Raw genomic sequence first — 22,082 nt, forward strand, 5'->3', positions numbered from 1 at the left:
AGTGCATAGACACATAACCCTAAAGGGGTTCTGTCCATCTGACAGAAGATACCTCTGTGGAGAGGTCACAGGTATCTCAGTTTAGGAATTCTTGCTTTTTTGCTGAGTCAGCAGTGAATTTAATAACCATTTACTGTTGAATATGGGAGCTCCCTGAATAAGTGCATTGTTTCCAGGGGTTATCTTTATTCCATGTTACTGCTTTTCACTTTAGCTCATGTTTGACCTTCCTCTGGTCAGTTAGTAACAACTTATTTAAAAGACAGAAGGAAATATATGGGAAATGTTTAGACTGTGCAGATCATGAATGCTGAAAATCAGGTAAAGAAGGGTTCAAGAACTGTAGGAGTCAAGGTCTGTGTTCTCTTTATGTACTTCAGTATTTTTCAGGGGTGGCCCTGGTTTTCGTTCTGACTTACACAACATTTAAGTTTTTGCAGTTTCTAAGTAGCAAAGTCAGGACTGGGATGCATTGAGGCAATGATCCCTTTGACTTGTCAGGCCTGAACTCTGAATTTTTTTGTTCTGTTGACTGGTTGAAAGGTCATTACGGTAACTTAAAACAGTAATTTAATCTTCCCTTGTTCCTGTATCTGAAAAGTGGGTGTGAACATATATTTGTAAAGTGCTCCCAAGTTAGAACTGAGAAGTGCCATGAAGCTGTTGTGGCTCTTACTGTTGCTTATGGTATCAAGCAGTAACTTCTATTACTTTAACAAACTATTTTTAGTGTAACTGCTTTGTCATCAGCACAGTCTAATCAATACGTGTTAAAACAATTAAATACAGTGTTAACGAGTCAAATGTAGAAAAAATGTGTTTTTATAACATTCCCTTTCAAGCAAGATGTTTTTATGGTATTTTATCTAGAGCTGAAAGCTTTCCAAGTCTTAATGCCATAGGAAATTATTTTCACAATTATTTGAAGAATTGGTACTAAACTTTAACCAAAAAGTATGGTTTGCCAAAAAGCTGTATTACTAAGTGTGAGGGTAGATTTGGGAGCAGATATGTGATTCAGAAACAAATTTTTAGCATAACAAAGGTGTTCTTTACCTTATGGGTTGCTGATGACTCCAAGTTTGTTTTAGAAATGGGACTTTGTACCCAAGTCTGCCCTTGTTGTGCAGCGTATTAGTCATACAAGGATGTGGAAGTTTAAAATTTGTAGGTCAGCACTTAAAAGTAAGCAGAATTCAGCAATAAGAGTAGGACAAGCCTAATGGCCATTACTGTTGACAGTCTGAGAGATGTAATATGTAACATGGGGGTGATTGCTTCTGTTTTAGAGATGAAGATATTTTGTATCTTGAAAACATACTTCACAGTAGCACAGATTAAATTGGTATTTTTCTTGTGTGTGTAAAATGTTTTTAATATGATTCAGTGGAGGTGCAAGGCTGAAATAGCTTACCTACAGCAAATCACCAATTTAATTAGGCATAGAGTTAATACAGAGAAAATCTATAAATTGGGAAATTAATTTGTCTCATAGAGCTGAAGTTAAGGTGTATAGAGAGGTGTGATGGATAAAACATGGAGAACATGAACTCAAAAAGGCAAGTTCATGCCTCTTCTTCCATTCTCCTAGCCAACTTGTAAGCTATCATCTTCACATCAAATTTGGCTGTAGGCATCACAAAGAAGATAAGTTATTTTTTTTAAGAATGAGATTAGCTGACAGGGGAGTGAGGGAGACTTTTTGTCCCTACAAATGACTAAGGTTAATCTGTCAGACACCAGAGTGTCCTTATAACACCAATTACTGGAAACTGGTTGAGGCAGCAACAAAATTGATATAAGTAGTGACTTCTTAGACAGCAGACTCCACTTAACAAGGCTCATATCCATAGGAATTTCATGGTAACTCTTGGGAACCTTAGTACAAAATACCAGTATCAAAACAATCCATCACTTTTTTATTAGTTAAAATTGACTGTTACCTAATGGAAATTCAATTGAACTCCAGAAGTTTCCAGGAGGTCAGTGCTGGATGTTTTCTGAGTGCAGAATATCCGCTGCTGCCTTGGACCTACTAAATGGCTTAGTTCAGGTGCTGATCCAACCATCTGACTCCCTGAGAAAAGCCTGATGATGCCTCTCTCTTCCTCCCTTCAGCTATGCCTAAACTTGCATCGCAGGGATTTTTTGGGGGTATGACACTGATGAGGCTAACTGCAATTAAATATCCTCAAATAAGATTAAAATAAACTATTTACCAAAGGGCACTTGCTACTAATTGAGTAGCTTAACAGCATGCTGCAGTACCATCTGGGAACCCAAATTCAGAAAGTTACTCGGGATCCTGGATTTCACACTGAGCTCACCGAAGAAATAGTGTATGTAGCATCTGGGGAAGAGTCCCCAAAGGAATGAGCAGCAGTCTCAGTAGAGTAGAGTTGTGTAACTAATCTTAATAAATATAATTTAGATGAGAGTGCTGGTAAAAGGCCATTTTGCTGTTGAGCACTGTACAAACTCCGTCTGTAAAGGTTTTCAGAAGAGCAAAAATCACAGTTAAGATAAACATTTCAGACTGCAAATTGCCATTGTCCTCATGTAATCCAAATATTAAAAAAAAAATCCATTATATCATCCCTATTAACCTCTTTTAAGTCTGATGAGTAAATTTTTATGAAAACAGGATGTTGCAGGTGCTGGGAAAGCAGCATTGCAGCTCCTCCAGCAGCCTGGATGTTTGCTAACCAGCCACACAAAGTCACTAATATTAAGTAACAACATTCGTAGTTTTTCAGCAAAATGCCATGCCTGTTGTACTTCAACTGAAGTTCACTTGAAATGCATCTGTTACTTCACTTGATATTCATTGTCAAGAATATTTGGGCCTGGGAGCCCAAACCTGTACCGAGCAAAGCTCTTTCTGTCCTATGCAAAGTTGAATTTGAATGCATCCAAAACGGCAAGTCTTGTACTGCCTGTATTGACCAGCAAACAGGGCAAACTGCAGAATCTCCTCTGTTCCCCACTCCCTGCTTACCTACTTTGAGTGAAATATCAGTTTGGTATGAGTGTTTAACTCTTGTTTAACTTAAGCATATATATAAAACCCATTGATTGCAATTATCTGGATGAATTTATTACTTATTTGTACTATGAAGATGACCTTCAGAGTTGATTTGAGCCCCTCTGTGTGGTGCTTTACACAAATAGATCTGAGATAACTAGCCATATGAAGTCATTACAACCTGATATTACAAAGAGAAAGGGAAACAGCTCATACACATTTAGCTTATAGTGTTGCTGCTAAGATTGCCGACACTTTCCATAATAGAACCGGTTTATCTGGCTGATTTAAAAATTTAATCTATAAGAATTCTGTAAGAAGCTGCCTCAGGCTGCTTACTGGCTTGTAATGGTGAGGGGCTGTTGGCAGGAGTAGAAGGAGTCACTTGAAAACCAGCTCTGAAAAGCTGTTGATAATTTTTTTTTTCTTTCAAAAATAGTATTTTTGTTAAGAAACCATATTGTTCCATGTTTGGGAGTTTAGGGAGCAGCTACTATGCCTGAAGACAAAAAATTACTTCTTCCTAGCAATTAGTGGATAGTGCAGAAAAGTTTCCTTTGCTATTGGTTATCAACAGAGCACATCATAGTACAACAATTTCAACTAAATAGTAGAGGGTAGGTTAGGCCCAAAAATACAGACCAACTCTTGAGATGACCCAGGTAAGTGATGTGGTTACACCTTCTCAGTGGAGACATGCAAAGGGAGATAATAACAGCTGCCTGGGCAACCTGAACCCAGATATCTCTAATTAGTCCTTAACTTGCAACTTGAGTGTTGTTTTAATGCAAAGAGAGACTGGTTGTGTGCATCTTTAAAAGCTGTGAAAGCAGACTTCAGGAGCCCCACAGTCTTCACAGGGATCATCAGAGGGCTGGGATCTTTAAGTGGTACAGGCTTGCATCTTAAATCTAAAGTTGGTAAATATTCATTTATATGAATCTACTTTACAAGGAGACTTGACACTGTGACTTTTAAGTTTCACGTTTGTTCTCATTTTGAATAGATTATTAGGTGAGGATTAGTTAAAAGTGAAGACCTAAGTGAGAGGAAAGCATGTTGTTAATCTTTGTTTTACTAATAACAGATTTAAAGTAAAGCTGTTCAAGTGCAGTTCCACAGAGAAACAAAGACAAAACATTAAGGAGAGAATCAACGACAAAACAGACAGATGAGGAATAATGAAGATTTTCTTTTATTTTTTAACATCTGGTATTTTCTGTCCTACCTTTAAGTAGTGAGGATGCAGTAAGAGACTTGAAGTGGCTTTGAAGTGAAGAGTGAATTAGCAGCAGAGGAAAGTAAACTTCTCCTTACGTGAAATCTGTATGTAGACTCGGCAAAGATTGCAATTTAGGAGGAAATTACCCAGCAAACTTGGAAGTAAAATCTATTAAATCTCCAAAAGTAGTTATCAGAAGCTTTTACAGAAGAAATATGAAATGGCAGATAAGACATCTCCCTATGACATCTCATTAATAACAATTTGTAAGTTACTAGTCCACTGCCTGTGTTTTCTGATAATTGAGGATTTCAGGAACTTGATTCTTCACACTAGTTTTAATTCAAGGATAATTATTACAGTTGGAAAAAAGATTGTACTGTTCATGTTGGGTAAATACTATCTTCCAGGAGAACAACTAATGTCATTTGTCCATAGAGAAGGTATTCTCTCAGTTTTTAGGGTAGAGGGAATAAAAATTATTTTAAAAATTGTTAAAGTAGAAATTAATTTATTCTCTTTTACCAAAAGGTTGGAAGAGAAGCCATTGGGACTTCCCATGTTAGGGAAGACAGCTAAAAGGACAGTTGTGCTTGGAATATTTAAGTGCTAGGAAATAGTCCAGTGACCACTTATTTTCAGTTTGCTAACAGTTCATTTTGCAGAAGCTGACATATGAACCAGTGGTTGACAGACTGGTTAAGAAAGGTTAAGGAGTTTGACTGTAATTTAATTGATAAAACTAGCTTGGATTTCATTAAGTTAATCCAGCAAGATGGAGATCCAAACACAGTAATATTGTCAAATAAAAAAGCTTTATCCTTCTCACAGATCACAGCCATTCAATAACCTGTCTATATATCGTTATCCCTGAATTCTGTTAATGTTTCCAGAGCAAGAGTCATTCAGCTTTATGACTAAGAAAAAGGCTCATTTTGTCTCTTCTCAACTTTGACATAAAGAGTGTCTTTAGTGTTCACACCAGAATAGATGAGGATCTACTCAATAGCTGTATCCAGACAATGCTCATTAGTATTGAATATTATTATCCAAGTTTGTTTTTAAAATGCTTAGATTTAAAAGAAAGAGCATAAAAAAGCTTAGTGTAAAACTGCATTTTTTAATTGACTCAAGACATTCCAGAAGAAATAAATCTCCTCTGAAATAAAAATAGACCTGGCTGCAAACCTGCCTGTTTGGCCGCTCCCGGAAGTGATTCATGTGAATTAGGACATGTGTAGGAGTCACTGGGCTCTCGGGAGGCTTTTCATGTTAAGGCGCATTTGCAGTGCTTGTTGCAAAGTAGCTCTGCACAGGAGGGTCAGTCTTAGTTCCTAAGTATGATGTTCCACTTCTGTTTAATGTATAACTTAATAGGATAGTGTAAGGTGGGTTTGGGGAGAGTGGTTTGGGTTTTTTCTTCCTGTGTTTTTTTCTGCACACATTACATCTTACCTTTAATTCGCAGATTGTCCCAGCACTCCTGATACTCCAAATAGCGATCCTCGGCTTTCTACTAACAACAAATTGATGGCCTTAAAGAAGCAATTGGATATAGAACTGAAGGTAAAACAGGGAGCAGAAAATATGATTCAGATGTACTCAAATGGCTCTTCAAAGGTAAGGCTTTGGAATGCTTGAAGAACATGAAATTACCGTGGATTTTCATGTTGCTGTAGTGTGACTGTACAATGTATGAACATTATGCAAATTCAGTATTTTTAGTTTGGGGTACATTTTTGTTAAGTAATTAAGTCAGAGGTTACAAATTACCATTTTCTGTTGTGGTTTGATATCCATTGAAGTGATTGTTTTATCAGTTTGTGCACATGCAGTTCAACCTAAATAACAAATCCGGCTTACTAAATTTAGTACATCTAGTAATCTTTGACCATGTGTGATTCACTTAGCAGCAAAGCTTGGTATAACACTGGCTGGAGTCTGATGCTCTTCCTAGCTCTGCTTAAAAAAAAAAAAATCAATTAGTTTAAAATTATAATATGCACAACAACTACAAAAAAAGGCAGCATTGCCAAGTATGCTTCTGATATGGTCATCTAGTTGTAGCTAGCAGTAAAAAGATTTTTTAATGGAAGTGTTGTAATCTAGAGGTAGCATCTGATAGTGAAATTAAAAATAAATCCACACTTACTCCCATATCTGAATTTTAAATACTTGCACTCACTCTCTCTTAATAGCACCAGAATTTTTCCAGGAAGGTGGAAGGAAAGTGTCTGCTAACCTCTAAATGAGTTTGACTTATTACATATTCCTTACTATGTAATAAAATTCATCATACCCCAAGAATCCCTTAAATCTAGTGAAAGACAAGCCAAACCTTTTAAAAAAACAAACCAAAACAAAAACATCAATGAAAAAAGCTGCAGAAACCAACAAAAAAATAGCTACAACACATATTTTATTAGGGAGTCATACTTCTCAAATGAGAAAAAAGGGAGGGGAAGATCCTCTACTTATCTGCCCTTTCACCTTTCATTTGTTACTCATTAGCTGTTCTTTTCATTTATTTTTACTAAGTCATTAAGGAGATGAATTTCCAAACTAAGGGGAAACACAAGGATAAATCTAACAAGTAGTATGTAGTAGCTTGGTTTTATGTTTTTGTGTCCAGACAATAGTAAGTAAAATAGAAATGTTTTAAGATCTTAACTGAACCAACACACAGCTAGGTCAGTGAGCTTACTAAAAAGAAGTTTTTGACTTAAAGAGCAAGCATCTGTGAATTATGTTGCCACCCCTTATAACTGATTCTAATCTGAGTGTTGGAAAGGAATTTCACTTTTCTGAGTGAATTTGTGCTAGGAGTTGGTGGAGAGGCAGATCACTTCGTTGTCTGCCCACTGAATGACTTTCTTATACCTTGCTTTCTCCCAGAAAAATGAGTTTAGATTAGGTGAACCATAGTACCAACCACCAAGTTGCAAGTGACCTCTAACATACTAGCTTGGGGCAAATGGAAGAAATACCTGGAGTGCATGTTATGACTAAGGGCCTGGGAATGCTGTCCATGCACCGCAGTCCCTGAACTCCTGGAAAAACTTGGAGTCTACATCCTCTGAGGCCATGTACTTAACATCAGGTACACTTAAAACTAATGATCAGCTGACCCAAATGGATCAAAAGACATACCTGAATTAAGTTTCTAATAAACCCTCGGTAAGTAACCTTATAACAGGCTGGAAAAACTTAACTAAACACTTGGGCTGTAATATTAGCCATTGTTAGCAGGCCTGGATCAGACTAGGTACAGAGGATAAATTCTGGCTTGCTTTATGATTGAGGCATGTAATTAAAATTTATGATTGAATCTTATATTTGCAATTGGTAAACGCTTAAGTCAGCCTACCAGATTGGGGTTATATAGTATCTGGGCTGGAGAGAGCAAGCTGGAAAGCACAAAAGCATTGCCAGCCACTTCAGCAAACAGGATGGAAATGGTGCGTATTCATTCTCTCATTTTCGTAATGTCAGTAGTGAGTTAGTGTGGCAGGTTTGAACCATAGACTTGAGCATGCTGGTAATGTTTTAAAAAGCAGAGCTTAAAAGAACGCAGTGTCTGGATGAGGTGGGCAAAGGGGCAGAAAATTGAGTTGGAATACAACCCCAGTAATCCAGGAGTTCTTTGAAAAGTAGTTGCAGGGACCCTCTTTAAACATCTTAAACTCATTTGTGACCTTTATTCAAGTGTATAATATGATCTAATTTCAAATCTATGTATTATTTCCAGACCTAAATTCAATGGAGGAAGGTCATAATTTGTTTTCTAAAAATGAAAAAGCAGTCTGTTAATAAACCCATCATCTCATGGGAAGCTTTTCCCTTTGTACTTACTCTACTTGCTTCAGTAACACTCAGCTCAACCTATTTGTACTTAAACGTTTCTGAGATAAGTCATCTTTTCTTGGATGTGTGTGGGTTCTCTGAGATCCCCTGACAGCTTTGCAGATCAGCTTCACAGGCACTGTCAGTTCTATACTCAGAAGATGCATTGAAATACTTTGTATTCAGCCTCCAACACTAAAAGAGCTGCTGAGTGTTACACATACATTTTGATTCTGAAGATGAGATCTTCTGTCTCTTGAAAACATAAGGATATCTCTATAATCCTGAATTGCCTCCATTCTACATGTCGAAGGGCCCCTGAGCAAGCAAATCCATTGCAATAAGAGGCTGTGAGGGATAATCAAGAGCAGCAAGATGAAAAATAAGATAAAAGCAAAGATACAGACAAAGAAACACAGAGTATTTATACATCAGAATGATGTGTGGATAAGGTTTAATGCAGGATTCTAGACTTGCTTGTAATCTATTACTTAAATCCCATACTCTGCTAAAGACAGTGGTTATTTCAAAAGTTCACATTTGTATTTGAGAAGGCACCGACTTAGGAAATCCCGTGTGATCGTTAGCTCATTGGATAGCTACCATGGAATCTTAAAATATGAAAACTAGTGGTATCTCTCTGAAATGCCGACCCATACTAAAACTTTTAAAAGCAAGAGTTCTGAGCTTATGGTGTGCAGAGGGGGCACAAGTTCTTCCCATGCAACCAAAGTCTTTTTATGTGGAGATCTTGGTGTATCTACCCTGCAGAACATAGGGCACCATTAAAATACCTGAGTGAGTAATATGTTAGGTGCAAGGTCATAGAGGAGCTCCATGAAGGTAAATTTCTCAGCATACAGATTTTTCTCACCATATGCTTCACGGTGCCAGTATTTCTAGCTCTGGGACCTGTGCTTCACTGCAGTTCTTTGTCTTGGTTCTGGCAAGGGGAAGAATTTAATTTCTTTAACTTCTTTAATAATTGATAACTTCATTACAAAATTAAAAATATAAGTATAAACCATGTCGATGGGAAAGTAACTTATTAATGAGGTTATAGAGTCACTACAAAATGAGTTAACAAAAATACCCTTTGGGCTATAACAAGGGTGATACACATCTGCACTGACTGCTGTTAATTACTGTGATTGATTGGTACTGCACAGACAGGACAAATAGAGTGCCTTCAATTTTCTTATACCTTTTTTTTTTTTTTCTTACTGCAAGTCAGATCACCTTTAAGTTATCTGGTAATTCCCAGAGTGTACAGGGAGAGCCACATGGCAGCCATAGGAGTTCATGCAAGTTCATTTTCAGGAATGTTCTCTTCTAAACAGCTTCTTGTGATACTTCCTTTGAAAACAAAAATTGGTTATCCTGGTTTATTTAGATAAAAAAGTGCTACACTCAAGCTGCTGATGAAATACCTAATGAAGTAGCCCTCGTTTGTTATGTATTTATTAATGCAAAAAATCTTCAGCTCTGATTTGTTCATGAAAACGTACTGCAGAGTTATTTATGAAGTGCTATGTAAGCAATTTTATATTTCTAATTTCAGTCTTGAATATCAACTCAGATTAACTAGTACAATTACTTTTATATGGGCTTAGTCTAGCAAATTTGTTTATTACAAGAGTTCTTAGCATACTTAGAAAATTTGAGTCATTTTACATAATGTTGGGAGTATTTTTCACTTAATGTCCTTTCTTTAGTATCAGCTCACAAAACATTAATCTACACGTCATGTTTCTAGATCATGCCTCCTTAATTCAGCTTGAAACACATGCAGTTTCCATGGGAGTGGCTTACAGTCTTTAATCAACTAGTGCCTCTGTCCTAACTAAATTGCCATTAATATCCTTATGTGCTTAGTTGAATTGGTCTGCTGTACCAAATGAAATACATAGATTTAGTTCTTGTTCCTAACTATGTGTGTTTTGAAATTTTCAATGTGTTTTGTTCCATGAAGGAGTTTATGATTTAAACTTCTCTGTTTGTTTTGATAGGATCGAAAACTTCTTGCCACAGCTCAGCAGATGCTTCAGGACAGCAAGACAAAAATAGAAGTTATAAGGATGCAGATTCTTCAGGCAGTCCAGACCAATGAATTGGCTTTTGATAATGGTGATGGTGTAGAAAGGAAACGTGAATCATTCATGTCAGGACGCCTTGTAGATATGTACCCATATGCACACAGAGATACCGTAAATTTCTAGTAGGAACATTTGACAAAGCTTGCATGATCCAAAAATAATCAGAGATCAGGCAAAACTTTGTGTTGGGGTGCCAAATACATCTGACTTGAAGGGAAATACCTTCAACTTAATGAAGAGAATTACAATCTCTTTTCATCATCCTTTTAATACCTTCTGCAGTCCATTTTTGCTTCGTGGTTTCCTTTCCCTCTTCGTGCATGCTTCATTTTGTCATAATAATTAGTCATTTTCTTTGAAGCATATTATTTTTTCACAATCCTGAATAAAAAATCTGATGCAGGTACAAAGCTGGCATGTCATACTTATTATTACCAATGGGAGCACAGATGGAGGAGAATTCTTGTCTTGATGGGTCTTTTGAGTGCTAAACAACTATTTTATAGCAACAAAAAAAGTGTTTTTAAAGCAACCTGACTGAAATAGTCATGCTGCATTTCAGAAAGTTTTAAACTTACATTTCCTTGGAAGTCTTCAAAGTCTAAAAAAACTTTACCTCTGAGCTCTAATAACCTGAATGTACTAGAAACTCGTGTGCATATCGGTACATCTCTAAGTCATGAAATTTATTAATGTGCATTTCTGAGTATTGGAGCTGTATGATAGTGCTTTTAGTCAGTGCATGTATCCTAGATAATGAAAACCGTGTGTGTGTGTTTTGTGGTGTGTGAGGTGTTTGATTTTCTCTGTTTGTTTTTACACACCCAATTTTAACACCCCATTTTAGTACATTGATTGCGTATATCATTTTTTAAAAGAAAAAGGTATTCAAGCTAGAAAGGGCTTTCAGATGCCTTTTTGTGTTTCTACTACTCTTAGAGCTTTAAACAGAAAGAAGTATATCTAGGAAATTTTCTGTTTAGGAAATCTAAACACTGTTAAGATGTGGACATCAGAATGGTTTACCCAAACCATTTGGGGAAGGCAGTGTGTGGGATCTTTGACATCCTCTGTGCTGACAGAAGCCACATTCAGTGGGATTTCACATGAGGCAGGGGGATTATCAGAGACTGAGCAGGGATCTACTTGGCTACAGAGTAGTTTAAAAAATAAGTCCTCAGAGTGTAATTTAGAAGTGTTGAAGTCTCAAAACCTCCTTGCCAGTTTTTGGGCAAGGTAATTGGGAGATTTGGTTCTTGTCCCTTAACTCCCCTGAAGACAAGTTCTTTTTCTTGTGTCCTCTAGCAATTATATTTCTTCAAGGAGTAGGACCTGTTTATTGAATTGAGGCCCTGATCAGTTATTTCTTCATTCAAATGCAGATGCTTAAAATTTTGGTGTTGCTTTTATGACATACTTGGGCTTCTCTTTGGACCAACAAATATGCATCTCTCTCTTGATTTCTTTTCCTTCTCCCCTCTGTTTACATGGGGCAGGGGTTAATATTCAGGAAATTAAACCTGGGCATTATCTTCATTGAAGTTTGTTTGTTTATATCTCTTTGCAGCAAAACCTGTGATAAGCCCTCTTGAACTGCGAATGGAAGAATTACGGCATCATTTTAGGATAGAGTATGCTGTAGCAGAAGGTGCAAAAAATGTGATGAAATTACTTGGATCTGGGAAAGTTACCGACAGAAAGGCACTTTCAGAAGTAATTTATGTCATTACAATTTCTGATAGTTTGCTTTAAAGGTTCTTTCAAGAAAGAAATTGAAATATTTCAAATTTTTGTCTATTTTAAAAAGGCGCAAGCAAGATTTAATGAATCAAGCCAGAAGCTGGACCTCTTGAAGTATTCACTGGAACAGAGATTGAATGAACTTCCTAAAAACCATCCCAAAAGCAGTATTATTATAGAGGAGCTTTCACTAGTCTCTTCACCCACATTAAGTCCTCGTCAGAGTGTAATATCTACTCAAAACCAGTATAGTACACTGTCCAAACCAGCAGCTTTAACAGGTATGATTAGTGGAGCTTTTTTCTTTTTTTAATCTTAATTAATGGTTTAAAACAAGTCTTTAATGCCAGCTATATTTTTCTGGACATACTTAATTGTTGTTCTTTTCCTAGACATTTAGAATTTCCAAGTGTCTGTGCACTGCAAAAAAATGCAGATAAGTTTCTATGATTTATTTGTTGACCTTTCTATAATCCTATTGAAAAACTGAAGTTCTGACCTGAAATTAGCTCACTGTGGAATGATATTGCTCGCATTTACCTAATGCCATTTGTCTTTAGATTATCAAGCACTTTAAAAGGTGGATAAGTATCATTATTCCCATTTTACAGATGGGGAAACTAAGTTGCATGAGGGTTAAGTGAATTGCCCTGGTCATACAACAAGTAGGTGGCAGAGCTGGAAAGAGGCATAGGCATCCAGCTTTTCTAACACAGTTACTATTTTACCCACTGAACTTCACTGGATTTCTGGAAGGTGAGATTTATACTACCAGAACATTCATTATATTTGTATTCCAAAGAAGGAGATCCTAACAAACATGCATGGAACCCTGGAAGACTCTGTTTGTTAGTGTTAATTGTTTTCCTGTTGAATAAACAAGGAGGTGATTTTTTTTTAAGAGACTTAACCTACCTACTGTAAAAGACCAGTACATTTATTTATAAATATAGGACTTAGGAGCTTCTCATAGTTTGGGTTCACATGGTTGTCCTTCATTGCAAGTAAACTTTCAAGAAATGAACCATACTTTAACAAAGGTCTTGAGCGTTTGCCTCACTGTTCTTAAAGAAAAACATGCTTTTGACTACTTGGGATATGTTGCTTTATTAAATTTATTTAGTGAGTGGTCATAGAAGAATTGCTAGAACAGGTAGGTTTGATTTCATGTTTTTGTCCTCACGCATTTTACATGTAACTATTAAGCCTGCTATTAACAAAGTGAGTTTATTACAAAAAAGACCTGTTATTCAAATGTTACTCTGGTTATACTTGTATAACTGAAAGCAGAATTTAGTTTTGAAGTACTGTGAGGTTATATTTTAAAACAAAAAGAGGAACTCTTCTACTGAGCTGCAATAATAATAACAATAAAATGGAGGAGATCTACTTGTCTTCCACTGTGGTTCACCAGGACCTCAGCTGATGAAAGCTGTAAAGTTGTGTGGTAAGGGAAACGTTTTTCATTAAACGAAATCTCAAATGATCAGTGACCATGGGCAGGAAGTATCACGCTCTGGGACTAAAACAGCTTTTTTTTTTCTTTTCCTGTAATACATAATCAAGAGTCAGATACAACATAGTGACAGTTTCTCTTTAAATGCGATTTACTGATACATAGGAACAGTTTTTAATAGAAATTGTCAAAACAGACCTACATGCTTTTGAAGTTCTTAATAGTTTCACTTCCATATTGACTACACAACGAGCTTTTGTATTGAGCTGGATTTAAATGAACAGTGCCTTTTGTGTTTTGCCTCTAATGCTTTGTGAAAAATAGAGCAGTGCTACTGTCATACTTCCTAATGTGCATCAACATAGCTTTCTGATATAAAGCCATTCCTTATACAAGATTATAGCTTTTCTGCTTATTAACTTCTTTTTTTTTTCTAAACAGAGTTTGGGAATGAAGTGTTCTTTTACCTTTTAACCTGTTTCGGAAGCCAATAGCATCTCTTTGTCTTCATAGCCTAATGCTTAGCTGTCACTTACGGCTGTTAGTTCCCTGCAGGTTGGGATTTCTTCTTAGACTGGTTTCTTGGTGTCTGTTCTGTGGGCTATGATGTTGCCAGATCATTTTTAGGTCAAGTCCTACTTAAGTTTCTGTTGCAAGAGAGTACTTTTAAGTTTCGTGGCTAAGTACATTTGCAATTAAAAGAAGACTGCATTTCAGCAGTGTATTTCTAACTGACACTGTGATTATGAACTGGCTAATTTCACCACTTCTAGTAGTTAATTTTGTCAGTGTCAGTGGTGCCACAGTTTTACAGATGTTATCTTGTACAGGATGAAGTCAGCCTACGGTTCTTGTAACCATGTGTGGTATTTAGATGTTTCTGTGCTGCTGGAGGAAACTCTTTTCGATTTGAACAGCAGCTTCTATACCTCATTTGGTTAAAGATACAGAAGACCTGGAAGAGTACCTTCTTGAAGAGTAGCTTCTTGTCTCAGCTTTTATAAATCCAAATTCAGTGAAGTTGGAACAAGTCAATGATTTTAAATTATGCACTAACTCAAATTGGACTTTAGCGTGCAGCAGGCAAATGTGATTTCTGAGTGTACCTTAAACAACTTTGTAGTCTCAAAGTCAGTATGTTACTTTTATCCAATATTAATTAGTTATATAAGACTCGTGAAATATTGTTACTGTTCCATCCACAAGATTCATTGTTTCAGTAAGAAACTCAAAATTTGTCAGTCTTAAAAAAAAGACATTGCTTACAACTTAAACCCTAGTCAGTTAGGTTCTCAAGTGAAGAAACCAAAGATGCTTCTCAGACACAGAACAAAAACTTATTCTGTGTTATTTTGGTGAACTGTTGCTCTTTCTAGAAGGTTGAGTCCCACATATTTGACTTTTAATGCATTTATTTTCAGTATATATGTCTGTCTTGGATTTGTCTTTTGATTTCATCTGATATTTCTGTTCTACCCTGCGGGGGTCAGAATGTGAGCTATTGCCATCAATCAATCATTAGTCATTCACTTGGTTTACTTAATAGCAGAAATCTTTGATAAATCATTGTCTGTCATCTTCTAGGTACCCTGGAAGTTAGGCTAATGGGCTGCCAAGATATTTTGGAAAATGTCCCCGGTCGATCAAAAGCCACATCGATTACGTTACCTGGTTGGAGTCCAAATGAAGCCAGATCACCTTTCATAAGCAGACCCAGTAAAAGTAAAAGTGGGAAAACCGATGACTTGTCCAGTTCAGTATACTCTTAATTCTCTTATTTTTATGCATACCTTTTATTTACATGATTTTATTTGCATGAAGTGTTCTGTAATTTAAAATATTACATTGATTCAAAGCTTTAAACTTACCTGTTTCTTCATCTGTGAAACTGTTAATAAAAGCACGACCACACTATTATGCCCATAAGAATCAGTTAAATATGAGATTACATTTTTAAGGGAAACTTACTGGAGATTTTTTTGTTTGTGGAAAATCCTCTTAACGACTTAAGCTGAGTTTGTGTACTTTACTTACAGATGAAGTCTGTGCTGTACTGAAGCTGGATAACACTGTGGTTGGTCAAACTAGCTGGAAACCAATTTCCAATCAGTCATGGGATCAGAAATTTACACTGGAACTAGACAGGGTAAAAATGTAGCCTGATTTCATTGACATCTGTAGTTGATTCTTTGGATTAATTTGATGTTGCCTTTTTTTTTTTCCCCATTGCTGTCGTTTTGTTCAAATTTCATACATGCAAGTATTCCCATCCTTAGCAGAATGAGCTCCCTGGGGTTAAGCTGTAGTGCTGGGCCAGCCTTCTAGAAATTGTACCTTTTCTGGTTTACACACTGATGTAATATTTTTACCAAGATATAACACTTAGGAGTCTTTTAGCCTGTGGTAGATGGTTCTTATGTTTTAATTTGGATCATCAGATTTTAGTTATTTATCAGTAACTTGTAAATATCAGATAGATACAGTTTGGTTATTTTGGCAAAGCTATGTCACAGAGTTTTTACAGTGCTTCTACAGAAGGGTTCTCTTGTAAGCTGATCAGTTCTTCAAGATTAATAAATTCAGTAATAGTTCTTTCTTACAATTTTAAATGTTACTTGAAGGACACAAGTATTGAATTGATACCCTTGAAGTAGAATTTATGTTATATAGGTTTAATCAAGCATTTGTTTTTTAGACACTTGATAGTCACAGTATTTTGGGGTACAAGGATGATTTTTTGCATCAGTATTTAAAATAGACTGAAAATTAAACTATATTTTAGGAGCTTAAATGTTACCTCTAGTATGTGTTTAAAACACATGAGAAAAAAAAAGCTACCTTCCTGTTTTTGCTTTTTCCCCACCAAGTCCCACCCTTCAGCCCCAAACCAGACTCCCTCTGTCTAGGAAGGAAGGAAACAGCTTTAGAGCTGCAGGTAGAGAACTTCAGGTTCTGGTCAGGAGCAGTGCAGAAAAAAACAAGCAGCTGTGGAGCCCTGGAGCCTTGATCCTTCTCAGATTAGGACTAGAACTACTCAAAGCATAGTAACTGCTCACACCAGCCCAGCATGTGTGTCGTGGTCTCTGTTTTAAGAACTCAGCTTTTTGGTGCCAGAACAGGACCTTGCTCCTGCTGTTCATGACCCCACATTTCATGTATTTGAAATGCACAATCCAAACCCTGTCATATTTTAATCTGTTCCTTCTTATTTCTTTTAAAACCTATCATAGCTATCATAGACAGTAAACTGATGTATCATGATGGAATTAAACTAGTAACACACAGTGCTGCTGTTATATTGTATTGCAGGATTCTTCACATTTTGTGACAAGCTTTTGTAACAAGCATATAAGACACCCTAAGAATTTGTAAATCCCACCAGCAAGATACAGCAGTAGTTCTTGTTAGTTTAAAGGTTTTGGCCCCTTTTCACAACCATGTTACAAAAACTGTATCTACTTTCTGGAAATACTGTATAAAGTTTTGCATCATTGTGTGTATGCAGGTACTGAATTGTCTGCAGCCATGAAATAAATTTGATACTCGTAAATAACATGGAAAACTGCTAAAGCTGAGGTTAAACTTTGTTGTCAGAGCTTGAGCTAAAGTATCTTGAACAAGCAGTGTTGTTGGACAGACTCAAAAACTTTTGGTGACTGTGACTCTCTCCTTTTACTCTCAGGGAGAATTTTACACCTATACTTTCATTTGTGCACTGGTGTTCACGCCTGAACTGAACTGAAGTGCCATGGTCATTCTAGGGAGAGCTTGTTAGTCTGGCTGGTTAAGCCCTGACAGTCTTTAAAGTAACAGCTCTGCATCTTGATCCTTGAGTTGCTGGATCTTATGTTTGCACAGTGGTAACTCTTGCAGAACAATTACTAATAAGTAATTTCCTGTGTATGTGTTTCCTGTCATAGTCACGTGAATTAGAAATCTCAGTTTACTGGCGTGACTGGAGATCTTTGTGTGCAGTGAAGTTTCTGAGGTTGGAAGATTTCCTGGATAACCAACGGCATGGCATGTGTCTCTACCTGGAACCCCAGGGCACTCTCTTTGCAGAGGTAAGAATGTTTCTTTGAAGCACTTGAATATACTTGCAAGTGTTATATCGCAGAATAGTTGAAGAAGTTTTCCTTAAACTTTTTAAGAATGCATTTGTTCTGAATCTTGAATTATAACACATGTTATTTGAACTGCAGGTTACATTTTTTAATCCAGTTATTGAAAGAAGACCAAAACTCCAGAGGCAGAAGAAAATTTTTTCGAAACAGCAAGGTGATTGTTTTTTATAAACATGTAAAGCTTAGAAATTGTATAGATCTGTGCTATTCTTTATGCAGAGTCTTAATGTTTGCCTGGGAATAAAGCTGTTGATAATGAAGGATTTGGCATTGCATTTAGAAACGTTTTGAATTAGAATTCCTTATTACGCATTAGCACTTAATTGTGAATAATTAGGAATCGCTAAATAGTATGGCAAATTTACTTTGTTCTTGAGAAACTATAAATGGATTAATATGGGGGGGTAATTATTATTTGTGGTAATAAGTAAGGAAATTCCTTGCACCCTGTTTTCTTTTTTCACAATATCTGTAGGCAAAACATTTCTCAGAGCTCCTCAGATGAACATTAACATTGCCACGTGGGGAAGGCTGGTGAGAAGAGCCATTCCAACAGTGAATCACTCTGGCACCTTCAGCCCCCAAGCAGCAGTGCCTGCGAGCAGGCCGGTGGTGGATGCCCAGCTTGCTGAACTGACACTGCCAGCTGGGTACGTGGTCTCTGCAGGGTTCGAGTGCTCTGAAGTGCAGGGGGTCACAGTGAGGCGCTTCCGCCCTGATGTCTGTAATGTATGTTGGGTCTGTTTATTCTGCAAGGCCGCAGACCTTTCCGTGTCTAAATTGTGGACATCCATTTTATAGCGAGATCCACACACACAAGGTTTGGTTCCAAGAGATCTACGTAGATTAAAACAGTCTCTGCTGTACACTGAGGAGTTATTTCTTTTCTTGTCAGTGACTCTCCTGTAGCCAAATTGGACTTTGAACTTGAGCCTGAGCCTCCACCTGCTCCACCCCGTGCATCTTCCCTTGGGGAAATACGTGAATCCTCCTCTGAGATAAAGGCTCCTGATGCGCCTTCTCAGGCAAGTAACATTTCAGAATCTTAATGATGGATTTCTTCCCTTATATATCAGCCTATGCTCCCTTAACTTCCACATATAGAATTGTCTCAACAGAATGTTCTGATTGCTCTTGGTGGCAATCAATGTTTCCGTGGTTGGTGTGTTTAACTCCCCACATCATTGGTTCCATCACAGGAAAAAAACAGAAGTCCAAAACCAGTGGAGTATTCAGGATAAAATGTTTTTACTGAGAAAGAGCAGAATGACTGGAGCAGTAGGTTTCATCAGTCTGTTAAAAGCTTACTTGTCTGTATCATCTGAAAGGTTGCCATTTTAGCTTAGGTAATGGGTGTATTAAGAATTTCACATACTTTATAGTAAATTTCTATATTCATTTGCCTTCACAATCAGTTTGAAATTTTCTGATCTCTTTCTCTTCACAGGATGAAGTAGCAACCTTTGATTTTGAAAATGGCAGAAATAGTATTGTCCCAAAACTCCAGCCTGAAATTATTTGTGAGACTGATGCTCCCCATTCAGACATGAAATACACCAACACCAGAGAACCTGAAGATAGAAGGTGAGAAAGCAATGGTTTTGCTGTTAATCTGAATAATATTTCCTAAAGTTAATAAACAAGAAACTTTCTGACCTTTTTTTTTTTTTTTTAACATAGATCACAACAAAGATTTCAGTTCAGTCTGAAGGATTTCAGATGTTGTGCTGTACTGGGCAGAGGACATTTTGGAAAGGTAAACATCAAAGACTATATCAAGTGTCAAGTCTATATCAAAAACTATATACAGCTCTTCAATTTCTCTCTTCTGTTTTAGGTGCTGTTGGCAGAGTACAAAAACACAAATGAGATGTTTGCTATTAAAGCCTTAAAGAAAGGAGATATTGTTGCTCGTGATGAAGTAGACAGGTCAGTTTGTGGAATGTTTTCTTTCTGCATGCAGCTCTTCCAGCTGTAAGCTCTACCAAGCAGTAGTTGCATTGGGTGGAAGAGCAAAACGAGTTGTCATCTCCCTGTGTAGTCTTGTTCTGGAACAAGGGGAGAGCAGGGTAACCCAGGAGTGCTGGTTTGTTGCAGTGCCCTTACCATGTCCGTACTACAGCTCTGACTTAAAGCTGGTTTTGATTTTAGATTCTCTTGCAATTATTTATTCTAATTACTGGTTCTGTAGATTTCCATCGTATTTCAGGACAGCAGTGACTGTTCACTTGCAAAACCCTTGTGTTGCTTTTCTCAGCCTGTAATGTACTGCCATACTTCGTCCATCATGTTTTCCCTGTGTGTACTGCACTGTTGGATGGTTTTCAGTCTTTCTGACCCAAAACTGAGATTATTTTTGTTATTTGCCTGGAAGTGAAGGGGCCTTTACAAAACTGTTTTTAGTTTTATTGCAAGGTGTTTTTACAACTGTTTAAGAGTGAGTATATTCATTTGCAGGAAGGACGATAACTGTATTAACAATAAGCTAAAATTAAACAATTATTTTAAGGAGAAATAATCACGAAATTATTATAGATAGATATTTATAATGTTGCCACTGGTTTTCTACTTTATGTACTGTATACAATTAAAATGGATTGATGTGAATGTCATATGATATCAATGCATAGTTAATGCAAGCTGAGTATTTGGAAGGAAAATTATCAGGGCACAATTTGCATGGCCTGCTAAGTTTCCTCTTTGCATTTGGGGAAGCTAAATGTAGCTTCACAGAAATCCTGGCATCAACTTAATGTGTATGCAAGTATTAAAATCTCTCTCTTGAAATAAAGGAATGTTCTTACCTTGTGCTGAGGAACAGAGGAAAAAACACAAGGTGTAAAGTACGAGGAGTTTCTGAGAATTGAAAAACAGGTTTAGCATTCAGCTTTAAATTGTTCCTGATTTTCTGTTTGCAGCTTGATGTGTGAAAAGCGAATATTTGAAACTGTGAATAGTGTAAGACATCCCTTCTTGGTGAACCTTTTTGCTTGTTTCCAAACCAAAGATCACGTTTGCTTTGTAATGGAATACGCTGCTGGCGGGGACCTGATGATGCACATTCACACTGATGTCTTCTCTGAGCCCAGAGCAGTGTGAGTATCACCCCCCTTCTGGGGCACCAAGGGAAGGGCACTTTGTTCAGGGGATGGGAACTGAGGTCTTTGTCACAACATGCCTCCATATTATGTCACTTCAGCAAATGCTGCTTAAGTTTTTAAGAGGGTTAGAGATTCTAACTGATTTTGTCAGGGAAAGGCATGCAGATTTAATGTTCGTGAATCTACACTGAATTCAAAATGTATATACAAATGATTAATTTTTATAATTTTTTTTTTTTAAGATTACATTACAAAGCTGAATGAAAAGTAAAATAGCAGACAAAGCTAAAAAAGGAAAGAATAAGCCTGTTTAGAAAACCTTCAATGCTCTGGCAATGGACAGTACAGAAAATTTATCCTCCAGGCCAAGGAAATATACCACAGTGTGAAGGCTGCAAGCTTAAGCACTTTTGCCATCTGGCATTAAAACTCTGACCTCATATAAAAGTAATATGTACCTAAAAACAACAATGGGTAATCTTCAAAGAATGGCTCCTAAAAAAAATCAGTAGTCATGGACTTCACATTCTGAAAAGCAAGACTAAATTCCAATGAAATTTTAACTTGAATTTTTTTGACAGATTTTATGCTGCGTGTGTGGTTCTTGGACTTCAGTATTTACATGAGCACAAAATAGTGTATAGGTAAGTAGTCACTGGCCCATTTCCAACAGAGGAATGTCAGCTATTCTCAGTTGTACTGAAGAAACATCAAGTGATGTTCTCAATTTTGTTCTCAAATGTTCATTTAGAGATTTGAAGTTGGATAACTTATTGCTGGACACAGAAGGCTTTGTGAAAATTGCTGACTTTGGTCTTTGCAAAGAAGGTAATGGCAGTTAAATTTTCTTTCTAGGAGAATTCCATATTATGTCCTACTCTTGGCTGTTCCCTGAGAGTTTTGGACTGCCAGATGTGTATAGTGTCTATTTACCATGTGTTATTTGAAGGGAAAAAATAAATCTCTAGTTGTGTCAGTGAAAGAAGGAAGTTCCTTAGTGGGGAAGTATCGGGAGCACCTGAGCATTGACCTATTCTTTTTGTATCTTCTTTGTCAGTTTTGAGCATCACCTATTCTGATTCTTAACTTCATAACATCTCTGCTTTATTAAGAAGGCACACTGTTGCATTTTGCAAGTTAGAAGAGAAAGCATTTGGTGGTTTTTCTAACTCTAGGCATTTTGACACTGTACAATGAAATCAAGTACCATTATAACCCATCCCTACAAATTCATAGTATATTTTTCTAGCTCTGAAATAGCTGCAACTCAAAGTGTATGGAAATGATGTGCAAAGTATACTATAGATAAAATTGAGAAATTATCCCAAAAGAAAGCCTTTTCCTTTGGGAAAGTTACTTTCAAGCATCTCACTACTGACCTTTCAAATAACATAAAATAGAGGTAGAAGTTACAGTGTCTTTCTCAAACCCCACTGCGGGGGGGAAAAGGTCTGGCAAGGTCCATATTCTCCTCC

The 22,082-nt window shown here is 36.9% G+C and overlaps 1 protein-coding gene across 3 annotated transcripts in view; it reads left to right on the forward strand.

The window, feature by feature from the left end:
• The window catches only part of PKN2 (protein kinase N2), a 54,794-nt gene that overhangs the window by 26,686 nt on the left and 6,026 nt on the right, over positions 1-22,082 (forward strand). For all 3 annotated transcript variants that reach the window (XM_027882896.1, XM_027882895.1, XM_027882897.1), the window contains exons 3-18: positions 5,716-5,867; positions 10,100-10,217; positions 11,754-11,899; positions 11,994-12,207; positions 14,967-15,134; positions 15,419-15,528; positions 17,303-17,446; positions 17,585-17,660; positions 17,982-18,156; positions 18,402-18,531; positions 18,954-19,090; positions 19,187-19,262; positions 19,344-19,435; positions 20,425-20,601; positions 21,189-21,251; positions 21,359-21,435. In XM_027882896.1, the coding sequence (XP_027738697.1) occupies positions 5,716-5,867; positions 10,100-10,217; positions 11,754-11,899; positions 11,994-12,207; positions 14,967-15,134; positions 15,419-15,528; positions 17,303-17,446; positions 17,585-17,660; positions 17,982-18,156; positions 18,402-18,531; positions 18,954-19,090; positions 19,187-19,262; positions 19,344-19,435; positions 20,425-20,601; positions 21,189-21,251; positions 21,359-21,435 (2,055 nt within the window). The remainder of the gene's footprint in view (positions 1-5,715; positions 5,868-10,099; positions 10,218-11,753; positions 11,900-11,993; positions 12,208-14,966; positions 15,135-15,418; positions 15,529-17,302; positions 17,447-17,584; positions 17,661-17,981; positions 18,157-18,401; positions 18,532-18,953; positions 19,091-19,186; positions 19,263-19,343; positions 19,436-20,424; positions 20,602-21,188; positions 21,252-21,358; positions 21,436-22,082) is intronic.

This window comes from Empidonax traillii, unplaced genomic scaffold (assembly GCF_003031625.1).
Source record: "Empidonax traillii isolate 1590-97213 ecotype Southwest subspecies unplaced genomic scaffold, ASM303162v1 scaffold114:size1751661, whole genome shotgun sequence".
In the NCBI taxonomy this organism is placed as follows: domain Eukaryota; kingdom Metazoa; phylum Chordata; class Aves; order Passeriformes; family Tyrannidae; genus Empidonax; species Empidonax traillii.